This window comes from Pempheris klunzingeri, chromosome 8 (assembly GCF_042242105.1).
Source record: "Pempheris klunzingeri isolate RE-2024b chromosome 8, fPemKlu1.hap1, whole genome shotgun sequence".
Lineage (NCBI taxonomy): Eukaryota > Metazoa > Chordata > Actinopteri > Acropomatiformes > Pempheridae > Pempheris > Pempheris klunzingeri.
Genome location: NC_092019.1, coordinates 21,603,284 through 21,625,783, shown reverse-complemented (window position 1 = coordinate 21,625,783; position 22,500 = coordinate 21,603,284). Strand labels below are relative to the sequence as shown.

General features: G+C 42.6%; 1 protein-coding gene across 1 annotated transcript; it reads right to left on the bottom strand.

Annotated features, from left to right (window-relative positions):
- Positions 1 to 13,036: 13,036 nt before the first annotated feature.
- Positions 13,037 to 22,496, bottom strand: LOC139204766 (uncharacterized; the record flags this gene model as incomplete). Its single annotated transcript, XM_070834760.1, has 8 exons — positions 22,424 to 22,496; positions 22,199 to 22,256; positions 19,017 to 19,367; positions 17,589 to 17,855; positions 15,721 to 16,008; positions 15,253 to 15,366; positions 15,004 to 15,065; positions 13,037 to 14,842 (listed from the first exon to the last, which is right to left on the bottom strand). Coding segments are annotated over exons 2-8 (2,928 nt in total), but the record flags the coding sequence as incomplete, so codon positions are not given.
- Between the last annotated feature and the right edge of the window lie 4 nt (positions 22,497 to 22,500).

Sequence of the window (22,500 nt, the reverse complement as noted above, 5' to 3'; positions counted from 1 at the left end):
ACTTGGTGATATTTTATCACTGCAGGACAGCCAATTAGACAGATAATTCACCCTTGGCAAGAGACAGAGGAGCAAATCAAAAGAGAAATGTAGACAGGGTCTCATTTTGTACCTTCACAATCCATATTTTACTTTTTCTTATCTTCTAAAATGATATCAGGGACAGAATGTTATTTTTCACATTATTCAGTTAAAGTTGTCTCCACTGCCAAAGGAAAGTCATACACATGGGATCAAATGTATAATATAAAGCAGGCAAGGCCGATATTCCCATTTAGTTAATAACTTGAACTGCAAGAAAGAAAGAAAGAAAGTACATAGTTATATGTGTGTGGTACTGATGCATATATTTGGCTAGATAGAAGATAGAATTTGCAGGACTAGTACCAATAGTATACTGGTAGTAGTAGTACTGCTCATTCAGGACCATAACAAAGAACACAGGTCCACACAGTAACGGCTGACGAGCCTTGTGGCAACAAACATGACATTCATTCTCCCCATTATGTTATGTGTGCTTATGAATATACAAAGATGAAGGTTCCAGGAAGGTGCTGCTGGCATGTGTGTAAAAGGGAAATCAGGGATTTTCCCAGCAGCGTCGGACAGGTTGAGTGGTGTGAAAACAGGTTGTGAATGGCAGCAGCAGACCCACAACCCTGAGGTGCTTGTCAGAGTTTGGGACACGGGGAATGAAGTCAGACAATGCTGATGCAACAGGATGATATTTGTGGAAGAACTGACAAAACAGAGCAAGGACATGGTTCAGACGCACAGCGGTGCGGTACAGAGAAAAGCCCACGGAGCAGCAGTCTGTGTGGTTACTGAAGCAGCAGGAACAGAATCATACATTATACAAGTAAGGAGTCGAAGATTTATTGGTGTGCCAATTTATCAGGCACCAAATATCAGAAACAAAATGATGCAGGCTCCTCTCTCCTCATCCAAACAGTCATTGGGGATTTTTTTTCCACTCTCAATTTTTTATTTCACCAAAATACATAAAGCATTTTGCCCTTGCTGGTAGTCCTCTTAAATATACCACAGGCTAAATAGAGAGAGTGGAAAAGACCACAAATTGTTCTTGTATGAATTCATATTAATTAAATCTTTTAATTAAAAAATAATAAATAATAAAATAATAAAAGTGTTGGACTTCAGAAACCTGCTTCCACTCTGATATGAGCCACCATACCTCAGCGTGATATTACTCAGAAAATAAACTGGTCATCACTGTGCCCCTCTGCTTTGTGCTCATCAGGAAAGGCCACTTTGAAGCTCAATTGACACGGCTGTTATGAACAAAGTGTCAGAGTGCTTGTGTCGTCAGAGAGCACAAACATGGGCAGCGTAGACAAGAGCTGCTCTCAATGCTGTCAGCAGCGCTTTGAAGAGCTGAATGAGGAGAGAGAGGAGTTGGGAGGTGGTGGAGTGGTGGAATAAGTGGGCGTGACTGTGTGCTTCCCCTTCTTGATTTACTGTAAATGTTTTAAGTACAAATAAACTCTGCTGTCTGAGATCATATGAGAAAGAGGAAGGAACTAATAAAAAAAACTCCAAGTTTCTGTTAAGGTAACTATAACGCAATACCAAATGCGTCTGTTTTTCTGAGAAATTGACTCTCCCATTTTCTCCCATCATCTGCAGTTCAGTGCGGTACTAAAGAAACATGAGATGTGTCAGTGGTGGAAGAGGCGCCCAGATCCTTTAGTAAAGTAAAAGCGAGATCACAATGTAAAAATACTATTATCAGTTGAATATACTCAAAATATCTATTTAACAGTTCTCAGTCTGCAGAGAAACCGGCTCATGTAACTGAAACAGTGTTACATTATTAGATAGTTAATACTGATGCATCAGTGTTATAAGCAGAATTTTACTGTCGTAGCTGCTCGTGGTGGAGCTAATCTTGTGTCATAATGAAGTAGTTTAACCCAGTTGACCCCCAACTAGGATCTGCTCCAGAGAGCCAAGATAAACCATGCATACATTTGTATTATTTCTTTAATTTGGACTTTGCCCTTTTGTGAAACACTGCAGAGTTTTATATCTCTGGGCCTTGAAGGGTAGAATAGTTGAAGGCCTCTGAGAAGTTGAGTTTTGTAGCATCACAGACATCTGAAACATGACAACAGACCACGTCCCACCACCACTGCTCATAAGTCACAAGTCATGAAGGGTAGAAACCACTGGTCTCATCTTCAGCATCATCAGCATTTATAAGATTATATTGTGTTTTTTATGTACCAAAACAAATTAGCCAATAAGAGGCACCTGAGTCTGTGACTGCAGGAAGCTTGTGAACTGACAAACCTCCACCGCAGACGAGGAAATGCTCGGGTTGCTTAAATTGTTGGGACTTGTTTGGGTTCTTTGGGTCCTAATGTGAAAAGTAACATTTCCCACTGAATTCGAGTGGAGTACAAGTATACAAGTAGGACAAAATCTGAGGTCTAATGGGCTGTTTCAATTATAGTATGTTGTTGATAATCAACTGTACATAAGTCACACTATTTTCATTTAGTTGGACACAGTAGGAGCAGCAAGGCTTGCTAGCTCATACAGCTAATTTGTCCAATTTCACAGTTTATCGGAGCAGCATCTTGCAGTGGCAGACTCAGCTGCTTCTTATCAGCAGATTTGTTTTGGTCCAGATCAGAAGAGACTAACAATTGTCTCACACACGACCGTGCACAGACACAACAGGTTAGATGCAACGCATAAAGAATGACTGAAATCTGCTGCCATCTTGCTTCTAAAAGACCTCAGTGCTTTTCAAATAAATAGCTAATTGTGTTACATCAAGTGGATATCTCAACAATGAGGAGATTGCGGCTTTGTGCCACATGGACTTGAGCCTCCCAGAAGCCTCCTCGCTAATCCCTCTGTTAATACCAAGAGCATGAACCTATAAGCTTCCTTATATTTGTGGTGGAGGGGAAAAAAACATACAACATAATTCTGCCACCCCAACAGAGGAGTTCATTGGCTGCTAAGCCATCATATTGCTATTTGTAGAGTGACTTTGCTTCCAACATAGCTAGACTCATCGCTATTACTTCCAGTGAAAAGATAATCTTGTACATTTAGCTGGCAGCCTTATCAAGTATGACCTGGGTCCAAAGAACAACTATTAGAGGACAGAAATCTGTGGGGGGAAAAAATGGAGCCATGGAGGCAAAATAGATTTTCAGCTCTTGGCTCCCCGCCCATATCAACTAATCAGTTATATAATGATCACAACAAATTCATTTTTTTTTAGAGAAATACCAAAAGGAATTCCTCATGTAGTCCCATTTCAAAGTGTTGTGCGGTTTACTCTCACTGCCAACATGTGCAATTAATATTTCAGGCAGCAACATGCAGCCAATACTGTTTTGTGTTAGTCTTGTAAACACAAAGATTAATTTTCAGTGCAACTTTGCTAAAGCTTATGATCAATCTGCAGATTTGTCAAACGTCTGCCACTTCTCGGAACAAGGCCAAGCCACACACCTGCACAATGAATTCCACTCGTGGGCGTTTATTGGGTTATCTGGTGTTGCTGGGAGCTCACAGAGTGGTTGTAAAAGCAAAGCTGATATTGAGACTGCTGGATGTATGAACGTGCTTAGAAATTGGTCAGAGTTCACAGTCGCGTACAGTGTTTGAGGTTCCTAAGCAATAACGCTCTTGCGTCATCTGCCTTTCATTATGAGCCTGAAAATGATGAATATGCACAACAGGAAACGGATTGTTGATTGTTTACAGGGGATGTTGAACTGCGGTCTCTCGCCTATCAATTATGTCGAAAACCTGCCTACATTACCAGTCTGCTTTTTCTTTACAGTACAATTAGATCCTTGATTACCAATATTTTTAGTTTTGGCTTTCACACAAAACCTGTCTCCGTTTAATCAGCTTTGATTCAAGTTCTTGAATACTACATGCTTTTAGTCAGCTCGGAGCCGATAAAGAGAGCTTAGTTTCCATCGTACCACTGCAAACAACTCTAAATACACTGAACTGAACCGATGGGAAGCCTAGATGTTGAAAAGCTGCTGATCCTTAGACCAAGAGACTGGATCATGTAGATAAAAATGTCTTGAGAGATCAAAAAGCATAGCTCTTAAAATACATCTCATTATAGGAGCAAGAGGGAGTTCAATCAATGGTTTTGTCAAACAGTGGGTGACTGGCAAGATAAAAGGAGACCACAATTGGACTGGAGCCACGAGACGGAGACATCACGCTCATTCTTTGAGGTCGATGAAACTTGAAAGTCACTACTCTTCTGATTAGAGTGTAAAATTGCACAGTAGATGTACAAAATACCTCTCTTTAACATGTTAGCAGTCTAACAGGAAAGAGAGCGAGGAAGCAACAAACTTTGGTGTTCAGGTGAGATGAAATTTTAATGATCACCACGGGGAACATTTTCTAAGATGTGGGACCATTTAGGTGAGAAGTCAGCTGGCGATGACCTCACACTAACACTCTTCGGTAAAATAAGCCACTCTAATACCAGTAATTTGCTCGTCTTGGTTTCATTTCAGTGTAGTGTATGATTGAGGGAATGCCTTCCTCCGTGTGGCTCCACATTAAACAGATCCAAGATGTTAAGAGAATCAGTGCAATATGTTTTTTGCTTATTGGAATGCAAGTTTAGACATTTAGACAAATATTTTCAAAAATGCAGCCAAACGGTAAAGAAAACAGTGCTGTAGTTTAATGTGTTTCTTACTGGTGAATCTCTTAGATCCCACATAAAAAAAAAAGTCTGTGTTCATGTGGAAACCAAATGCTCATAGTAAGTGATGGAGAGAGTATGATTTCAGTCCCTTTAGTATAAAAGTATAGATTGGAACAGCTCTAAATAAATGTACTGATGACTTCTATGTCAACCCTAACCCTATGTATTCACAGGGGAATAGTAGTCCTGACAACACAAAATACATTAATCATCTCACATTGTGACTAGAATAGATTTAGGCTTTTAGGGCTCTATATATAAGCGTTTAAATCCTTGCCGCTGCAGAATATAAAGATGAAAAAAGAATGTATATTACAGTGTTTCAAGCTTTGAAGTGCTTTGCTTACTCAGCTTATTCTGCTAAGGCAAATTAAAGGCTGATAGGACAAACAGCACCTTTTTAGGTCAGCATAAATGACATTTCCTAAAAGACCTTCAATGGCCCTCAGAAAATATTGTCCTTATCAAAAAGCTGTTCAAAAATATGATAGTGAGCAATTTTACATGAGTGAACCCTGCCAAAATTTTTTGTAAATGTCACTGTTAACTCCCCCAAAGGCATGCTTAATATGAGGTCACATGGCACAGCGGTGACATTTGGAAGGGCAGAGATATTCCAAGGCTTTGTAGGCCACATTTTGTACCATTAAGTCAAAAATAAGCAGAAATATGTTGTTTGTTTTCATTATCAGTCATTTTTTCAGATTAATCATTCGGTATTAAATGACAGAAATAATCAAAAAAGCTCATTACAGGTTAGCAGAGCCTAAAGTGATGTTTATTAATGGCTTAGTCTGGAAATGAACTAATTAATAATTTTACAAATTAAAATGAAAACGAGCAAAGGCTTGGTAGTTTGACTGAAGGAATGGATTGATTCTCAGAATTAAGCTTTTAAGCTTTCATGTGATTAACTAGCAATTCTGGCAAAGTTACATATCGCCCTCGTCATTCCTTCCACTCAGGCTTGAGCTCGGAGCCGCCTTACTGCACATTTTTTGGGGGCAATTTAAGCAGCAACGGTGGTAGACCGAGATGGAATCAGTGTCCCTTTACAGATGTCCTCATTATGATCATTTAACAAGCCGTTTTCAAGAAGCATACTAGCAGCTTCCATTCATGGTGTTTGGTTACCATTAAGCCCCAAAATTTGCATCTATGAGTGGTATATAAACACTCACACTTAGTAAAACACATTACAAACAATCCTGACAATCTATTTTTTTTTAGCATGTTCAAATGGTTTGCAGGTGGGATTAAAACTGTTAATAAATGTGCTGTAAACTGGCCTTAATCAGTGGCTGGAGGTTGCTGCATTGTCAGAGAGAGTGAAGATATCAAAAATGATTAATAAAATAAACAAAGAAATACTGATACAAATACAAATAAATCTTCCAGCAAATCCCCAATGTGCCCTTTAATAATGATGGCTTCCTTTAGTGTTTATGCATTGCTTGTAAATGCTAAATTCAGGGGTAATAAGTGTTTTTGAGGCTATAATTGGATAGTGTCATCGTATACATGAATCTATTTACTGCTTAAAAACCCACTTGTCACTAAGAACAAAGCAAACAAATCTGACTTGACTTGATAATGCAATCAAAAAACGTTTAAGAAGTTGTTAAAACTGAGATAAATTCATTACCGTTGACAAATCTGTCAGTCAAATCCACTCTCGATTCCTCCTGTGGGTGTTAGAGTTATATTTAGAGTTTAAAAGTAGTCAGGCTGAGCTGCTGAGCCCCATTAAGTAGGGCAACACATTTGTATCAAATAACACACATTCACACACGGGAGCCACATACTGCATTTAGTGAGGATGCAGCACACAGGAGCCTAACCAATACTATCAGCTGATAACCAGTTACTGATATCCATATTGGCACAGATGATGGCTGAAAATGTATAAATGGCATCATTAATATTTGCCTCCATAGTTTACAGGTCTCTGCAGAGTGGGAACTGGCAGAGCAGCGTATCGGCAGCTGCAGCTGTGCAGATACTGGTGCAGTTCTACAGTAGTTGGGCTGTAAAACACTCTTCCTTCAGTGCATACGCAGTATCTTTGTCATGACTTTTTGATAAGCTAATCCGAGGGATACCTGGCGCTTCTGTATTGGTCAGGCTTTAGCAAACACCTACAGAAATCCAAATTTATCCTTAATCTGGCATCTGCATTCAGATGAAGAAGTATCTGTGATAGCATGTGCTCTGCTTTACAGTCACAAGAAAGTAAGACGGTGGCATAAACCAGTCAAGGAAGAGAATGGGATCTATCCAGCCGTTGCCATTTCAAATACAAGTCACGCTAATAGCAGAGTATAGGCTGTGTCCTGCGGTGTATTTAAGTAACACTGATGACCTTACTGGTAAAAAGGGTATGTGGGTCTTCACTTCAGGCAAGGCATGTGGGACAGAAAGCAGCCTGCTTCCACGAAACGTACAGTACCACACCTCACCTTCCCTCTGGATTCATCCACTGATCTCTGTGTCTTCTGGCTGGTATGTAATGAGACATGTGAGGCTGATGTCTCCTTTAAGGTGTGCGGGTTTATTAACTGGCCTGTAATGATGTTTGGTGTAACGCTAAGCCTGCTCTACAATACACTGGAATGTGTTGTGCATGCATTGCTTGCAGAACTATGTTACTTTTGAAAGGAGAAAAAAACATTGTTCTTCTTAGAAATGAAAAGCTGGATTTATCAGTCCTACACTCAGGGGTTTTGCTGCTACATCCTCACCTGTAACCACTAGCTTATGATTGCTAATGTTAACAAATTCAAATCTGCCCCCTGTTCACTTACTATGACTATTCTCTACTTGTCCACCATCAGAAAGAGTTACATACGGTAAGATCTAGCAGAAGTGTAACATGCATCTACTCGTTTTTCTATGTGACAACCTTAACTCTTCGTAAGAGCCATAAAACTTGTCACGCCAAGAAAATGCAACAGTGCACAGAAAACCCAAAAAGCACCGAATGGAACATGAAATTTACTTTAAAAAAAAAAACTGTACAACAAAAGCCACGAACCCATTTTGTTAAGTACCCCTAACTGCGATGCTTTCCTCTCTGCTCTTGGCTCACATATATTTTTAATGACTCGTGCATCTGCTCTGTTTTATCATCATCTTTCTTTTGAACTGCTGACTTTGGGTTTTCACTGTAACACATGCCTGAGTTATAGGGAAAGCTATCTGCGCTGCATTTCGGTGAAACTGCTCTTTCTTTGAACTTCTAACAAAAGGTGTCTGTGCTGTTCTCTGGCCACTTCTCATTTGTGGTTTTCAGTCTGTGAACTGTAAACCTCCATTTCCTTTAGAATACTAGGTAGCAGTATAGTTTAGTGCCAAAAAAGTTGGGTGTGATGTCAATTGTTGATGCACTTGGATTTTCAGTCTTTCACTGCAGTCCTCTGTGCACCTAAACTTCAGTATCTACTAAATATCAATTTACTTACTGTTGTATTTCAAAGCCACAGAGGATATCAAACATCTACTGAAAAGGATTTAAATTTCTACAAAGACCCCGCTGCTTTGTTTTCCGATTTATTCTAGCGAGAAATATCAGTAAGAGAGCCTGTCTTTATTTGAAAGCAAGAGCATGGCGACGATATGGAACACAACACGATACACTCAATCGAATCAACAAAAGTCTTTGAAGTTCTTGCGTTTGATATGTATCCCTGAAGGCAGCAGTTCACCTTTAAGCATCTATAAACAAGCCTGTGACAACTGAGGATTTCCTTGTTGTTTCACATGACTATATATAATTTTTTTCCCCCGCTGTTCTTTTTGTTTTCTGGACTACAGTCAAGAATAACTTTGCCGACAGCTTGGTTTTTTAATTTCAGCAGTCGCCATCAAAGTTGCACAGATGGTGAAGGCCTCCAGGAGGAAAAACGGTGGAAAGTGATCAATAGATAACCTCAAAAAAACCTCTCACACGGCTCCCCCTGGTGGGATGACGAGGAATGAGGTCCCTGGATGCAACAGTGCAGTTTGGACGTGCGATTTACATTTCAGACACTCCCATGTAGACCGATTTACAGTTAGTGACCTGTTGGGGATTTAATGTCCTCTTCAAGGACATTTTAAATGGATGGATGGCTGTGGCACAGACTGAAGCTATAAATTCAAGGTCACGCTTTCAAAATGTTGAGTTTCTTCACAGCTGCCCTGGTGTGCAAAGTTCAATCACAAATTTGTTTCATTTCACATTCCTCTGAGACTAATATTCATGTGGCATTTCAGCTAAGGGGGTCAGTGCACAGAGGCACCGGTTCAGTGTCTTGCTCAAGGACACTTTGACAGGGATGGACACATGGATCTCAAAGGACTTTCTAGTTCATTTCAGTGATGATATGAGGACCATCACGCCTGACCTCTTTGTTCTCCCTGGTGGTGGAGAAAAATCATCACTGCAGGGAACAAAAGAGAGGAAGAAAGGTGAATTTTCATCAACTTCACAATTCTGCCAGGGCCTTATGGAAACTCCTACGTTATTTCAAACTACAAGATGCCATCAAATCTACAAAAATATGTATGCCTGCTGAGCTGGACTGAATTTAAATTAAAATTGGATTACAGTTATATTGGCCATCTTATGCTATGCTAAGTTTTTCTGTGCAGATCTCCTGCAGTCTCCTGAGCAAAATCAACACTGGCTGTCTACACGCTAGAGTCAGGAAAGTTCTCTGCAGCAGTTTGACACACAACAAAACAAGCATTCATCAATACAAAAAAATGCCCTATTTGCACACGGTGCACTTGAGTTATGTTTGCCTTTAATTTATGCCTCCAAAGGGATGTGTAAACAATTACAATTACTTGCGGCAGTCACAGTAAATCACGGTAAATCAGTGTACTAAAACAACACGAGCAGATTTCCATGCAAATTGGCCGGGGAAAGGTAGCTACATCAGCGTTCAAGGTTTACTGCGTTGTGTGCTTCAAGACTACAGAGTCGCTTGTAATTGTAGTTGTTTAGGCCATAAACACACTTCATTCCAAAGACAGCAGGAGCACTATTGTACTATAGAAAAAAAGTACTGCGTATGTAAAACTGCTTCAAACTTTTCATAAATCACCGCTTTCATGTGGAACTGGTATGCAATGCCGTAACCTTTTCTAGTACCAGGTACTCAAATGCACTCCATCTCCACTCATTACAGTGCTAGACTACCGTGAAGTGTCTCCAATAGTGAGCAGCAGGACTGTTCATCAGAGGTGACGTGCAAGTGGGAGCAGGGGATTGGGAGACTGATGAAGCTGTGATCCAAACACACGCTCCGCACCTCCACAACAAGCCGAAGGAACAGATTCATCTGAGGAGAACCAACAGCAGCGCTCGGTGTACACAGGCACCATGCATAATTAGCACTATAGACACAGTGAGCATAAATATTCTCAGACTGCAAACACTTCTGAGATTCAGAGGAACAGCAGAATAAAAAGGTAATATATGTGCTTTTATGGTCTGACGTGAGGAGGTATTTTGCTCTGCGAATCGAAAGAGGCTCACATTTGGAGGAATGTGTTCACTTTGAAAGTAGAGGCAAAATAGAGTCATGATTGTGCAGTCTGCTGTGAATAGCCTAGACAAGTTAACTTCCACTTCGATGGAAATAAGGCAATGTGCAGAATTTGACAGTTCTTTTGGTTTTGCTTAACAGGAGCCTTCACCGGGGTCATAAGCAAACACACACACACATAATAAAATAAATATTTATTGTCAATCAAATCTCAAGATCTTGGAACAACTCATAAAGCCCAATGTACAAATCCTTGATGAGAAGCAAAGATAAATACTGTGCTTGTAGCATTTCACATGGATATTCAACATTTGCATAAACTATTTACAAGCTTTATTTTTCCTAAAACAGCACAATAGCTAGTAAAGTAAAACTCATGCACCACATGTTTGGCTGGAGCTGGGAGATGTGTTGTGTATTTAATAATGCTGGTTTTCCATTTGGGATGTTGGATATTTTGAATTAAAGGGTATGGTTGGCATTACCCTGCTTTTAATTCTTATTTATTTATTTTTGTCGTCAACAAGTCATGAAAAGGCAGAAAAAGAAAAAAAGCTATGCATTAGTCTGTCTCTTCGTGCGTCCCAAGCTAATCTGTTTCTCCTGAAAACGTAAATCTTTAAAAACTGGTCACAAAAGTACTTTTGCTTTCACAAAAGGCCAAGTAATTTCCTGAAATAGCGAGGCACTGTAGCTTTTAGCAAATGCTGCAGTAAATAGTGTTTTTGTTGGAGACTATTTTCAGTGGTGGATTTATAGACATTTGGTGATCTGGTAAGAATTTACAGGCACAGGATGCTGTATGTGCCATCAACTCCAGTAGACTATGGCACCCATGTTTATGGTAATGATGGACCATGTCACCAAATGTTACTCTGTGGCTCACTGATGTGCATTTATTAGGTTTTTGACAATAATTGAGCTCTACGACACTGAAGAATGAGATCTATCACATTTTGGCTCCACAGACAATACTTGGGATCAGTTCATTCTTAGCCTCGATCTTTTCAGTGCATTTGTTGACAATGACACAAACATAGAAAACCACCAGCCTTCCCCTTGTGATTCCATATGAGTTTGGTCACATGTACTCATAAAACAACAGTACTCTCATTAATTGGTGCAACCTAAATAATCATTTCACAAGTACTCCCGTAAGTTTAAAAACCACATAAAAACACTATAAATCAATAAATACGTAATCTGTAAAAGTAATAGTGACTTCCCATCATTTTTAATGTGCTGTCCATGACCCAGTGCAGACAGTAAATTGTTACGCTGGGCTTTTTCAGCAGAAAGCGTGTCAGCTCAGGTCTTTGTGCTGACCTCATTCATGCGCGGGTGTGATATTTTCCAAGTCATTTAAGTCACATAAAAGCATTTAATTAACAAGCGCCCATCCATTCGTGGGATCCCCTTCATAGTTAACTGGGCATTACTTCTGTGAGTCACTGAGGCGAATCCGCTTAATTGAGAAGTGCCATGAGAGGCATCTGTAAACAGACGGCGCAAAATAAATAGTTCCATGTGCATTAAGACAACCCCAAAGGATAATTCCTTCTTTCATAATTGTTACTATTCCCAGGGGGCAAGACCATCTTCCCTTCTCATTTACTGTCTGTCCCTACTCGATCTTCTTAAGTGTCAGATACACGCAGATAGTCATGCATTTTGTCAAGGTGCTGTTGTTTAGTTCAGATGATGAATGGATGTCAGGGCGTGAGCTATGGATCACTGAACTTGTCTACTCTGAGCGGGCTCTTGGCAAAGTTTGATGCATGACCAATACTTCAGAAGTCAAAATCTTACAATGCATGTGGCTCTAGGTAAAAGAGTGTGTGCGTGCGTGTGCGTGTGTGTGTGTGTGTGTGTGAGAGAGAGGGGTTGTTGAGAGGGGGGAGCATTTTATATAAAAACCTTCAGTAACATTTAGTTGATTTAATTTAGGAAATTTTTAAAAGGGCAGATCAAGCCTCCTTCTTTGAGATAATTTGTCATATCTTTCTAGGAAAGCAGGACTGTATTTCAAAACGTAACATTTTATCATCCCCACGGGAGACATGTTCATTTCTTTTATTAAAAAAAAAAACGGACTTTAGGACCTTGATACCAGGGTATGACAGCTTTTTTTGAGTGCAGAACCTTGTGCAGTCAGTCTTGCTTGGTGGTATATTGGATCACGTCTGTCAACTGTTTGTTTGTGTCGGTGGATGTGGGACAGTTGTGAGTCTGCTGACACCTGTCATCATCTTGGTCTCCCTCTGTGAGTCTGTTGCTAGAAAGACACAACAAACCCTTCATTCCCAACATGTCATGCAGAAGAAGAGATGGAACCTCTAACACACAATGTTACTTTTAAAAACTGCCAGAGTGTCACAAACACTCAGGACTAAATACATTTTTATCACACTGCAAAGACTGTCGATCGAAAAAAAATGAAACACCCAAGTGCTGTCAGGAATCCTTCAAGAAATGCACACTACAGACAAGAACACATACTGTTGAGGAAACAGGTAGAGGCAGGCCTATAACACTGCACAGTACACGGGAAGCATGACATGCTGTGACAGCCATAAGTGCACATCTGAGAGAGAACAATGTGCTGAAAATATGTGAATATCAACACAAATATGGCATCTGTTAAACTATCGTGCTGTGTCTATCTCACCTGCCGTGGGTGGGTGAAGTGGGCAGGGTGCCCGTGGCCGCGGGCATGAGCATGGGCCTGCCTGTGGCCATGCATGTGGCCATTTCCAGGATGGTGATGATGGTTGGCGGGCGCGGTGGCAGGATGGTGGTGCACATCGGGGCGCTGTTGTACCGGCATGTTAACAGGAGGTCTGGGGGGCTGGGGACCTCTAGCTGGGGATTTGTGATGGTCGTGCTTCTTGGGGAGGGCCTGGAACTGTGCGAGGGGGATAACAGGAGGAGGAGCCGGTGGGTGCCGAGCCCCAGCAGCAGGAGCCTGTGCCTGTGGTCCAGGGTGAAGCAGGGCAGCCTGTGTCTGTTGTTTCCGGGTCTGAAATGTTTGAGCCCTCTCAGTGTGGGCTGAGAGTACAGCCCGGGTTAGGTTACTGGGATTAGGCTGGGCAGGAGAGTATGGGACTGGAGCAGTGCCTCCTTGGCCAGGCTGACTGGCTCCATGCATGACAGTCTGTGTGCCCAGGCCTTGTGATGGGTTTTGGATCGGCGCTGTTCTGTGTTGCTGGGCCATGTGTGCATGTGGTAGGTGATTAGGATCAGCCAAAGCTCTTGTATCTGCACCCTGAGGTGCAGTCAGTCCCTGTTGTGTCATGGGTCCTTGTGACAGAGCAGGGCGGCCTACAGAGAGCGGCTGGCTCATGTGAGGCCTTGCCTGGGGGTTATTGCTGTGTGTGGCTTCCTGCCTGGGGGCTGTCTGGCTACCAGGCAAACCTCTAATGTCTCGCTGAGCACTCTCCCTTTGTGTGCGGGGGCTTCTCTGTATGTGGTGTGCAGCCTCAAGCTGTGTTACAGTGCGAGTGTTTGAGCCTCGAAGATCGGCTGAATGGCTCCGTCTCTGCCTGTCCACTAATGGTGCATCTTGTCTGGGTGGAGCCCTGCTCCGGGAAGAGGTTGGGCTCTGAGGTCGAGGCTGAGACCTGTTTGTTGTTCTTGCCTCTCGTATGGGAGGATGGGTAGTATAGTCTGTAGTGTCAGAGGTGATGTCAAGCGATGTCTGTCCTCTTTGAAGCGTGCCCATGGGATACGCTGGTGTCCCATGAAGGCTATCCCATGGCATCTGCCGACGGGAGGAGCTGACACTGGTATCATGCCTACTCGAGTTTCTATCAGACCTGCTACGAGGCTCTGGCTCCTGCTGGTATGTCTGTGTGTTGGCATTTCGCTGAGAGGTGTTGTTACGATTATAGTGTGTGTACCCAGTCGGGATAAGTCCAGGATGATCTTGGTGACCTGATTCTATGTGACCGTTCACCTGTGGGTCAGGATGATAGGACTGCCCATTTTGCATTCTGGGATGTGATTGGCCCGCATGCATTAAGTTTTGCTGGGTTTGTGAAGCCATATTATTGGCTGCGGTGGTAAGAGGGAATGAGCTGTCTTGCTGAGTGTGTTGGCCATTGGTTGAGTAGGAGTTCAGATTTACATGAATGGTGGGCATCTGTGCATTGTTGTTTTGCTGGGCGGTTCCTGGCAGCGTGTTGAGGCTGACGTGGACCGCCGGCGGCTGGGCGCCACCCTGGGCGGTGCCAGCCTGTATGAGAATGTTAGGATTTTGCTGCTGTGTGTTTGGGAGTGTGTTTGCATTCTGAGCCTCAGTGTGCATGAACGCCGGGTTGTCAGTGCCATTGTGTGGGTATGAATTAGTGTTGTGAGGAGAATTGTGTAGGAGTCTGTTTGTTTGTGTGCGACCATTGTGTTGGTGTGTGTCTGAGTTATGCAGGCCGTTCAGTGGCAGTGTCTGTGGGTTGCCACGGCTTTCACGCGGGGCTGTGTATAAGCGATCAGGGTGGCGCGTGTGCGCGTTCGAGTGATAGAGGGGGGGTTGGGGACCTTGGCCCAAATCTCTTGCACCATTAGGTTGTGGATCTGGAGGCTTAATGGGAGCAGATGAAAAATGAGGGGATGGAGAGAAGAGGCGGCAAAAGAAAGATGGAATAAGGGGGTTAATTTGTGAAAAGCCCTGTAGCACCATCACATGGACAAGACAAACACAAAATCAATAGTGAATCATATGTAAACTTTACTGTGGCTTACTATAGGCCTGGGATTTGGGTCTGTTTTCTCCACAAACACAACGTCCCTTTGTCTCTGTTGTGCTGCAATAATAGAAATAACAAAACAATTTATCACTTCAGTGCAAGAAAACATGCCTGAGCTCTCACATCAAGTACAAATGGACATAGAGATCATGAAAAAGCCTTTTACCAAGTGTTTTACTCAACATACTATACAATGAAATGAAAAATGGGCGAACAAAATGTCCAAGATCACAAACACACTTACCCCTCCTCCTGCGCAGGAGAAAGACAATGAGCACGATGAGGAGCACGATGATTATGATCAGCAGCAAACAGCCAATAACAATCCCCACCACTTCCCCTGCATTTAGACATGTGTCTGAAATAGAAGGAATGGTGTCAGAGGGGGGAAATTAATAAAGATAATGAGTCTGGAGCTCAGACAGAGAAGGGGAGGAAAAGGAAAAAAAAAAAAAAGCAGGGGAAGATTCTAAAAAAGGAAGATAAAGTATTAGCAAAGAGAGAGACAGGGAGGGAAAGAAATGAAAATAAAAGGGGGAGAGAGAGTAGTAGTGTGAAAGTCACTGAATGACTTTGACCACATTCTCACCAGATCAATCTCCCAGGATACTTTCTGTCCCTCTCCTGTCGAGAAGACAGATACAGGGACGGAGTCCAAAACCAACCGTCATCATTATCAGTCACAGAGAGGTCAGCGTCCACCATAACTCACCTACGATGGCCAAGTCTGTCCCCTGCTCCGACGAGCCTCCAGTAATGCCGTTTCTGGCGATGCAGACGTATCGGCCGCTCTCATTCGTTGAGAAGGTCTGAAGGCTGAGCACCCCGCTGTCCGGCTGCCCGGATGCGACCGGCTGTCCGTCACGTTGCCATGAGAAGAGGGCAGGGGGCAGTGAGTCAGACATGCAGGTGAGACGCACCGTCTGTCCCACCAACACATTCCCTCCCCCGACGCACTCTTTCGGGGTGTCCTTGGTCAGTACGGGGGTGTCGGGTCCATCTGGTTTGGTGATGATCAGAGGACATCGTTATCAGCATCAAAAACATTTGGTTCAAAAGTGCAGCAAGCAAAATCTGTATTCCCAAAAAAAAAAACAAAAAACAAAAGCTGCCTCTAGTGCTCCGATTATATATTCTGCTTGAAGGGTTTATCATTTTGTCAATTTTGGATTTAAGATGCCTCATCTGGCTAAAGCATTTTGATGAGCGCTCTTTGATCTTGTCGGCATTTTACTCAGCTAATGTAGGAGCTGTGCACGGATGGATGTTAAATATAAAACCAAGATGGCTGATACCTCTTGAATCAACATGTGTCTTATCTATGTGTGATATGTCATATTCACAGTAGGCTGTCATTGGCAGGTGAGTGGCGTTGTGCATTCAAAATCAGAGGCTGAAGAAAGTAGTGCATCATGAGGAGATACTTCCCACACGAGTTACTGCAGCCTGACGTTCAACAGAGTCTGATGTTAGTTTACAATTGACAGTACAGTATGGTTTATATTTCAAGCTACATTTACGATATATAAAGTAAAAAAGAGTTTTATCATCAGAGTCAGAGTTTTATTAGAGGGGATATTTCGACATTTTGGTGCTTATTTGCCCACTTCCTGATGGTCTCTGCTGGTTACCAGTTACTACCCTGTCCAGGAAATAATCCAGCATAAACCCCCTGTAATACCACAACTTGGTGGATTTATTTACCTTTGCTCAAAGCCAAGCTAACTGTTTCCCCTGTTCTTCAGGCCATGCTACATGCTAACTGGTTGCAGCTTCACATTTAATGGACATATGAGAGTAGTATCAGTGTTCTCCTCCAACTCTCTACAAGATACCAAATAAATTTGTTTCCCAAAATGTGAAACAAAAAATGAAAACAGCTATTCTGATATTTAATTAAAAGTTCAAGAAAAATGTGCTTCATTCTGTTTCATATAAGTGTAAATCAAATGTTTTGGGGGTTTGGACTGTTGGCCAGGCAAAACCACTTCATTCATTTCAGGATATTAACTTAACTTCTGGGAAAATGTGACGGCAACTTTGCAGTCTTTTCTGATCATTCAAAGACTTGAGCATTTGCTCAAAAAAATATCCAAGAGATGAATTGCGAATAATCATTCGTTGCACCCTCAGTTTTATGAGCTTCAATCAGAAAGCAGGACTGCAAACGGCCTGCCCCTGTAATGGTGATGCTCCAAATTTACGCTATATGACCAAATTAAGTTCTGGTGTCTGGGATGAACACTTGTAGCGTGACTCACATTTCTATAAGAGCAAGCACAGCCCCACAACAACACCCATAGAGGGATGCATTTCTCATCTGGGTGAAGAAACCTCTGTTTGATGTTAGAGGACATCGATGTGAAGCCATTTTAGTATGCTGCTGGGATGACTGGGTGTTTTGGGATATTACTGAGAGACTGTTACATCAGAGATAAGGATGTGATCAAGACAACACTACAGGCACTTCATTAAGCTTATGGAAGAACGTCCTTGCAATGTGAACAGTGGATGAGCTACTGCTATTTGCAGTGGCTACGGCAGATTAGCCGCCACTTGTCTTGATCATCGCAAACTCACAGTAGACAGTGAGGCTCCGCGTGGCAGCTGACTGGCTGACAGGGTTGCTGACGGTACACGTGTACTCCCCGGCATCGCCCCGTCTGGCTGGGTTGATTATCAGAGATCCCTCTGAGATTGTGATCCTGGAGTCAGGGGTGACGACTGAGCCTCCTTTGCCCCATTGGACTCTAACCTCGGTCCCAGCAGTCCACGTACACCTCAGAGACACATTTCTCCCCTCCACCGCTACTGAGGGAACAAACAGACTCACCCCGGCCACTGCATCTACAGGTAGAGTAAAAAAAAAAAAAAAAAAAACATTTTGCCAAAGAGCTGCAAAAGCAGAGTTACCCAGAAAAGCTTTCTAAAAGACACCATTACAGTAGGTGTAGAGCATCAGAGCGCTCGCTTCAGAAGCTGGAGTGACAGAACAATAGAAAGTAGTTTTATGTTTCTGTTGAGGAAAATTTGTGGTAATCAAAGCAAGTGAGAGCTGAGAAGGGACAGGATTCAGATAGAGGCACAGATGGTGAATAAGGGGGCAGACGGTATGAGTGGTAGCCGAGATGCCTCTTGGCGGGCAGCCTAAGTTAAATAATTGGAGAGGGAGAAGAGGGGGCGTGCGGACGGAGGAGGCTGTGACTAAGAGAGGACCACGACAGCGACAGCAAACAAACAAAAACATTTGAGCCACTACCAAATTGCTCAAATCACTCGCATTTTTTGCTCACCCGTGACTCAGCAGAAGCGTTTTGGGTTTTAGGATTTTAGCTGGCTCTCATTTGCGCGGCAAGTTGTGAGTGAGTAAGTGGGAGGTTGAGAGTCACGCTCAAGGACGCGGATGTTCCGTGACACGAACTAGCTGCTTTGAGTTTGCAGGATGTGACCTTTCAGCAATAATAGACTGGTGCTTCTAACAATTTGGTCACCCTGCCACCCCCATTAGCGCTGGTGGTGGGAGGGATGAGAAAGACTGCACGTCGTCCCTCCAGCGTGGGCTGATGACTGAAAACAACAAGAGGCACTCGGCTGTTCGGGCTCCATTACAGTACAGGATACAAATAAATGCATGTACTGTATGTACTGTATGTAAATGTGATGCTACATTTAGGCTGTTACAATATGACACATCTAAGAGTATGAGCGCTGCATATCAAATGAGTTTTAATTAGCATAAAGCCCTGAGCCACTAGCTTCATCCCCTCCTCCTTTTTCATTAATTTTACCTCGCCTACTATGGGTCACTAATTTCATTATACCTCCCAGACTAATTCTCTTACTCCCCAAATCCTCCCTCTTCTCTGTTTACTCCTTTCTGTTCCTCCTTAACACCATCGCCTGCACACTTCACCACCCCTCCCCGCCTGCCTTCGTCGTCTTCCTCCTCCTCCTCCTCTTCTTCTTCTCTCTTAAGTGAACTCACAGGCGCACTTCTTTATCTCTTACCAAACACCCTCAGTTGTATCGATCTGGAGTTAGAGGCCAGGCCTGTTGTAGCAGAGGGGGTCACCTCCACCGTGTAGTTCCCTGCGTCTCGGAGCTGGGCGCCTCCGATCCGGAGCTGGGTGGCGCTGATGGTGACCCTGCCCTCGAACTGGGGCACAGGGTTGACCACTGGCGCTCCTCCGGCCCACAGGCCCAGAGTGACTCCTCCTTGGTACTGCCATGTCATGGACAAGACCTGGGACACCGTCAGCACCGTGAATACTATCTCAGTGCCAGTCTGAGCCAGAACCGGGTCTCTCTGGAACTGGATCTGTACCTGGTCCTGAGCCAGCACACTGGCAGAGAGGAGGACTAAACAAAAAACAAAAAGGAGAGAGAACCACTGGAGGAAAGCAACCAAGTGCATTTACTCAAGTACTTTGGTAAAGTACACGTGACTTAAAATTATACTTAACTAACTTAACTGAACTTCTGAGAACACTTTACTTGAATGACATTGTCAATGTGCCTCTTTTACCTGTAATAGAGCATTTTTGAATTGATATATTGGTACTTTTACTTAAGCAAAGGATCTGAAAACGTCTTTCACCACTGCAGAGTACAAAATCTATAGATACACACAGACTGGCCTCTGGGGGTAAAAACCCATTAGAAAGGTACACACTCTTTCCTCCCTCGTAGGTTTTACACCATGTTCTTTGGATTGTAAGTGATCCCAAGCTAAACATCTATTTTGTGTTTTTGTTAGCCCGACTTAACGTGAGCCTGTCAAAATCACATTTGCCGTCTCTCCTCTCAAGAGTCATTGGTGCATAGGTAATTTTTAAAAAACAATGTGGTAAAGAATCATTGATTTTACACAGTCAGACATTTAACTGCTGTATGCCGTTTGTCCATTTGTAGTCTGTATGTGAGTGAAGATAGGGGAGGAAAAAAATCTGTATTTTTATGTTTAGCTGCCAGTCCTCCCTCTTGTTTGTGTAGGTATTACAGATTCAGGCAGGGAAACCCGGTCTGAATTTTCAATGCCCTCTTACTGGCATATAAAGCTACCACGCAAGAGCGCTCCCGCCAATGAATTATAGTGAATCAAATCAATATGGTCCTGATCAGTCTCGCTGGACTGCCTTTACACGATTTTCACAGGGGAGCGGAGTATAAAATGACATGAGATGGATTTCATTCAGGCTCCCACACCGAGTTGTTCAGGACAAGTGTGTCAAGGCCTGATTAAAAATCTCAATGGCCTTGTTGCTTTTTCAGTGGGGACAAAGATAAAGAGTCATGAGTCATAAGTGAGAAACACCCATGAGTGGCAAAGCGCCTTGCCGATGCCTTCAGGTGCTGTTGGATTGTTTTTATGAGGCCAGACCGCAAGAGTCACGTTTCAGTTGTCACAATTAATTTAGAACTATGCAACTATTATGCAACTATGTAGCTATGAAACTGATTTAAGTGCAGGTTTTTACCTTCGAATGAACAATGGCAGAGAGCCCAAAAGTCATACTAGCAACTGTAGCACAACTGAATGGATGATAAAACTGGAAACCACAGAGATTAACTGGCAGCCAGGAAGGTTTTTACTGTCTCTTGGTGGACTTTAGGTTTCTGTGGGTCAGTCTAATGGTTAGAACAGTTACTCCAAACTAACAGCTGTTGTTTGGAAATGCATGATGAATAAAACTCTCTTGTTTGTGACACATCCACCTAACCCCAGGCGTTTAGAATAGAAAAAGCCAAAAGCTTTCATAAGCTGTGTAGGTTGAATCACTATTTTGTAATAGTTCCAATAGATAGCAGCAAAATGAATATTTAACGTATGAAAATGTTGCTGATTATTACTTTAATTATTATCTTTCATGCAAGAACAAACACCCGTAGTTAATGAACAAATTAAAATGTAATTTGCATTCCTGGTGCTAATTGTCTGTGCTCATCTTGCTGCAGCAGCACAAATACTAAAAAGATCTATGCTGCTTGATTTTTTATTTTTTTTTTGTTCGTTTTTATGCATCCAGCACTATTAAAATGTATCAATGTGTAATTTTAATGGGAAAATTGATACCACAGTAATAGATACATAACTGATTTGGTACCCATCATGCACGATCTTCACAAACATAAAATGCAGTGCACTTAAAGGGTGAGGTAAATACAGCTAGGCACTGTAGTTGTCAGAGACTGCTACTCAAACAGGAATGAAACGTGCATGCTGTCAACTATTTTCTTCTGCAGAGCCACACGCATCTGGCATCCTTTTGGGTATTTACAGCATGTAGGATTGAATCACGCTGAGCTACAAGTGTCCACAGCGTGGCTCATTCACGCGTTTTTAATCATTTTTGAACAACAATAGACGTCAGAGTGGCACAGAGGAATAAGACACAGGCTTTAGATACACAGGCAATACTCCTCAGTGGGATCAAACTATTGTTGGTTTTCATCTTTTTGTGGGATTTGCTGCCAAAAACAAAATGATCACCAGCAATGTTTTCAAAATTGTGCATGTTGTGAGAATGACCAGACTTAAGATCATACTTATGGAGCTAATTACATTGATTCAACAACAAAAAGTCTAAAAGTGAGATTTGTTTGGGTATTCAACTCATTTTGTTCATTTTCTTCATTTTGTAGAAAGTTGTTATGCACGCCAGGATGGACTGTGTGACTTTTGCAACCTGGAGCCTATACAACATATTAATGATACTTAAAGTGATATTTTCATAAGCAATAACCAAGTATCAGTATTGGTAGGAGGCCTATTGTTCATGCATGAACACCAACCACACAGTCATTGCTGCTGTATTAACAATACTGCCCATTCCTGTCAACAGAACACCAAATGGCATACAAATACAGAAACAGTGACCTCCCCATCCCTCTGAATCTGCCGTGGTGCTCAGATGTTTGAGCCTGGGGGGGAGGCCGTGAAGGCATCACGTCACTCAGTAGTCAGTGCACAGACGGGAATGCAGCCGCTCAGGTTTAAGAGCAGTTAGGACGAGCTTTCTGCTTGAAATGCAATTGTTTTATAAACGTGCCAAGAATACCTCAGCCTGTCTCCCCTGGCCTGTTTTTTTCCCCACAGTACAGACTCTATCGATACTCTGCCTGGGAGGCTTTGTGGGCCCTTTGAACCAGCTGAATGTTGCCATCAAATGGTAAACAGCAAAATGTTTTACCTGCCAGTGACAGACTGAGGAGGGGCAAAGGTCGTCTCATGTCGTCAGTCAGGCCGGTCTGAACACAGATTACAAAATCAATTTTGTGTCATAATGTTAAACAGTTTTTAGCAGTCTATTAAATATAATTTCCAAACAATAAAGACTGCGGTATACTTTTCACTTCAGCCGCTAGCAGACACACTCTCCGCTCAGTCACTTCACTTATCTGCATATGAAACTTACCGAAGGATTTTCCTCCGACCCTCATGTTCATTTTCGGGCTCAAATAAGGTTCCGTTTGGCTTTGTGTTTGCCAACTA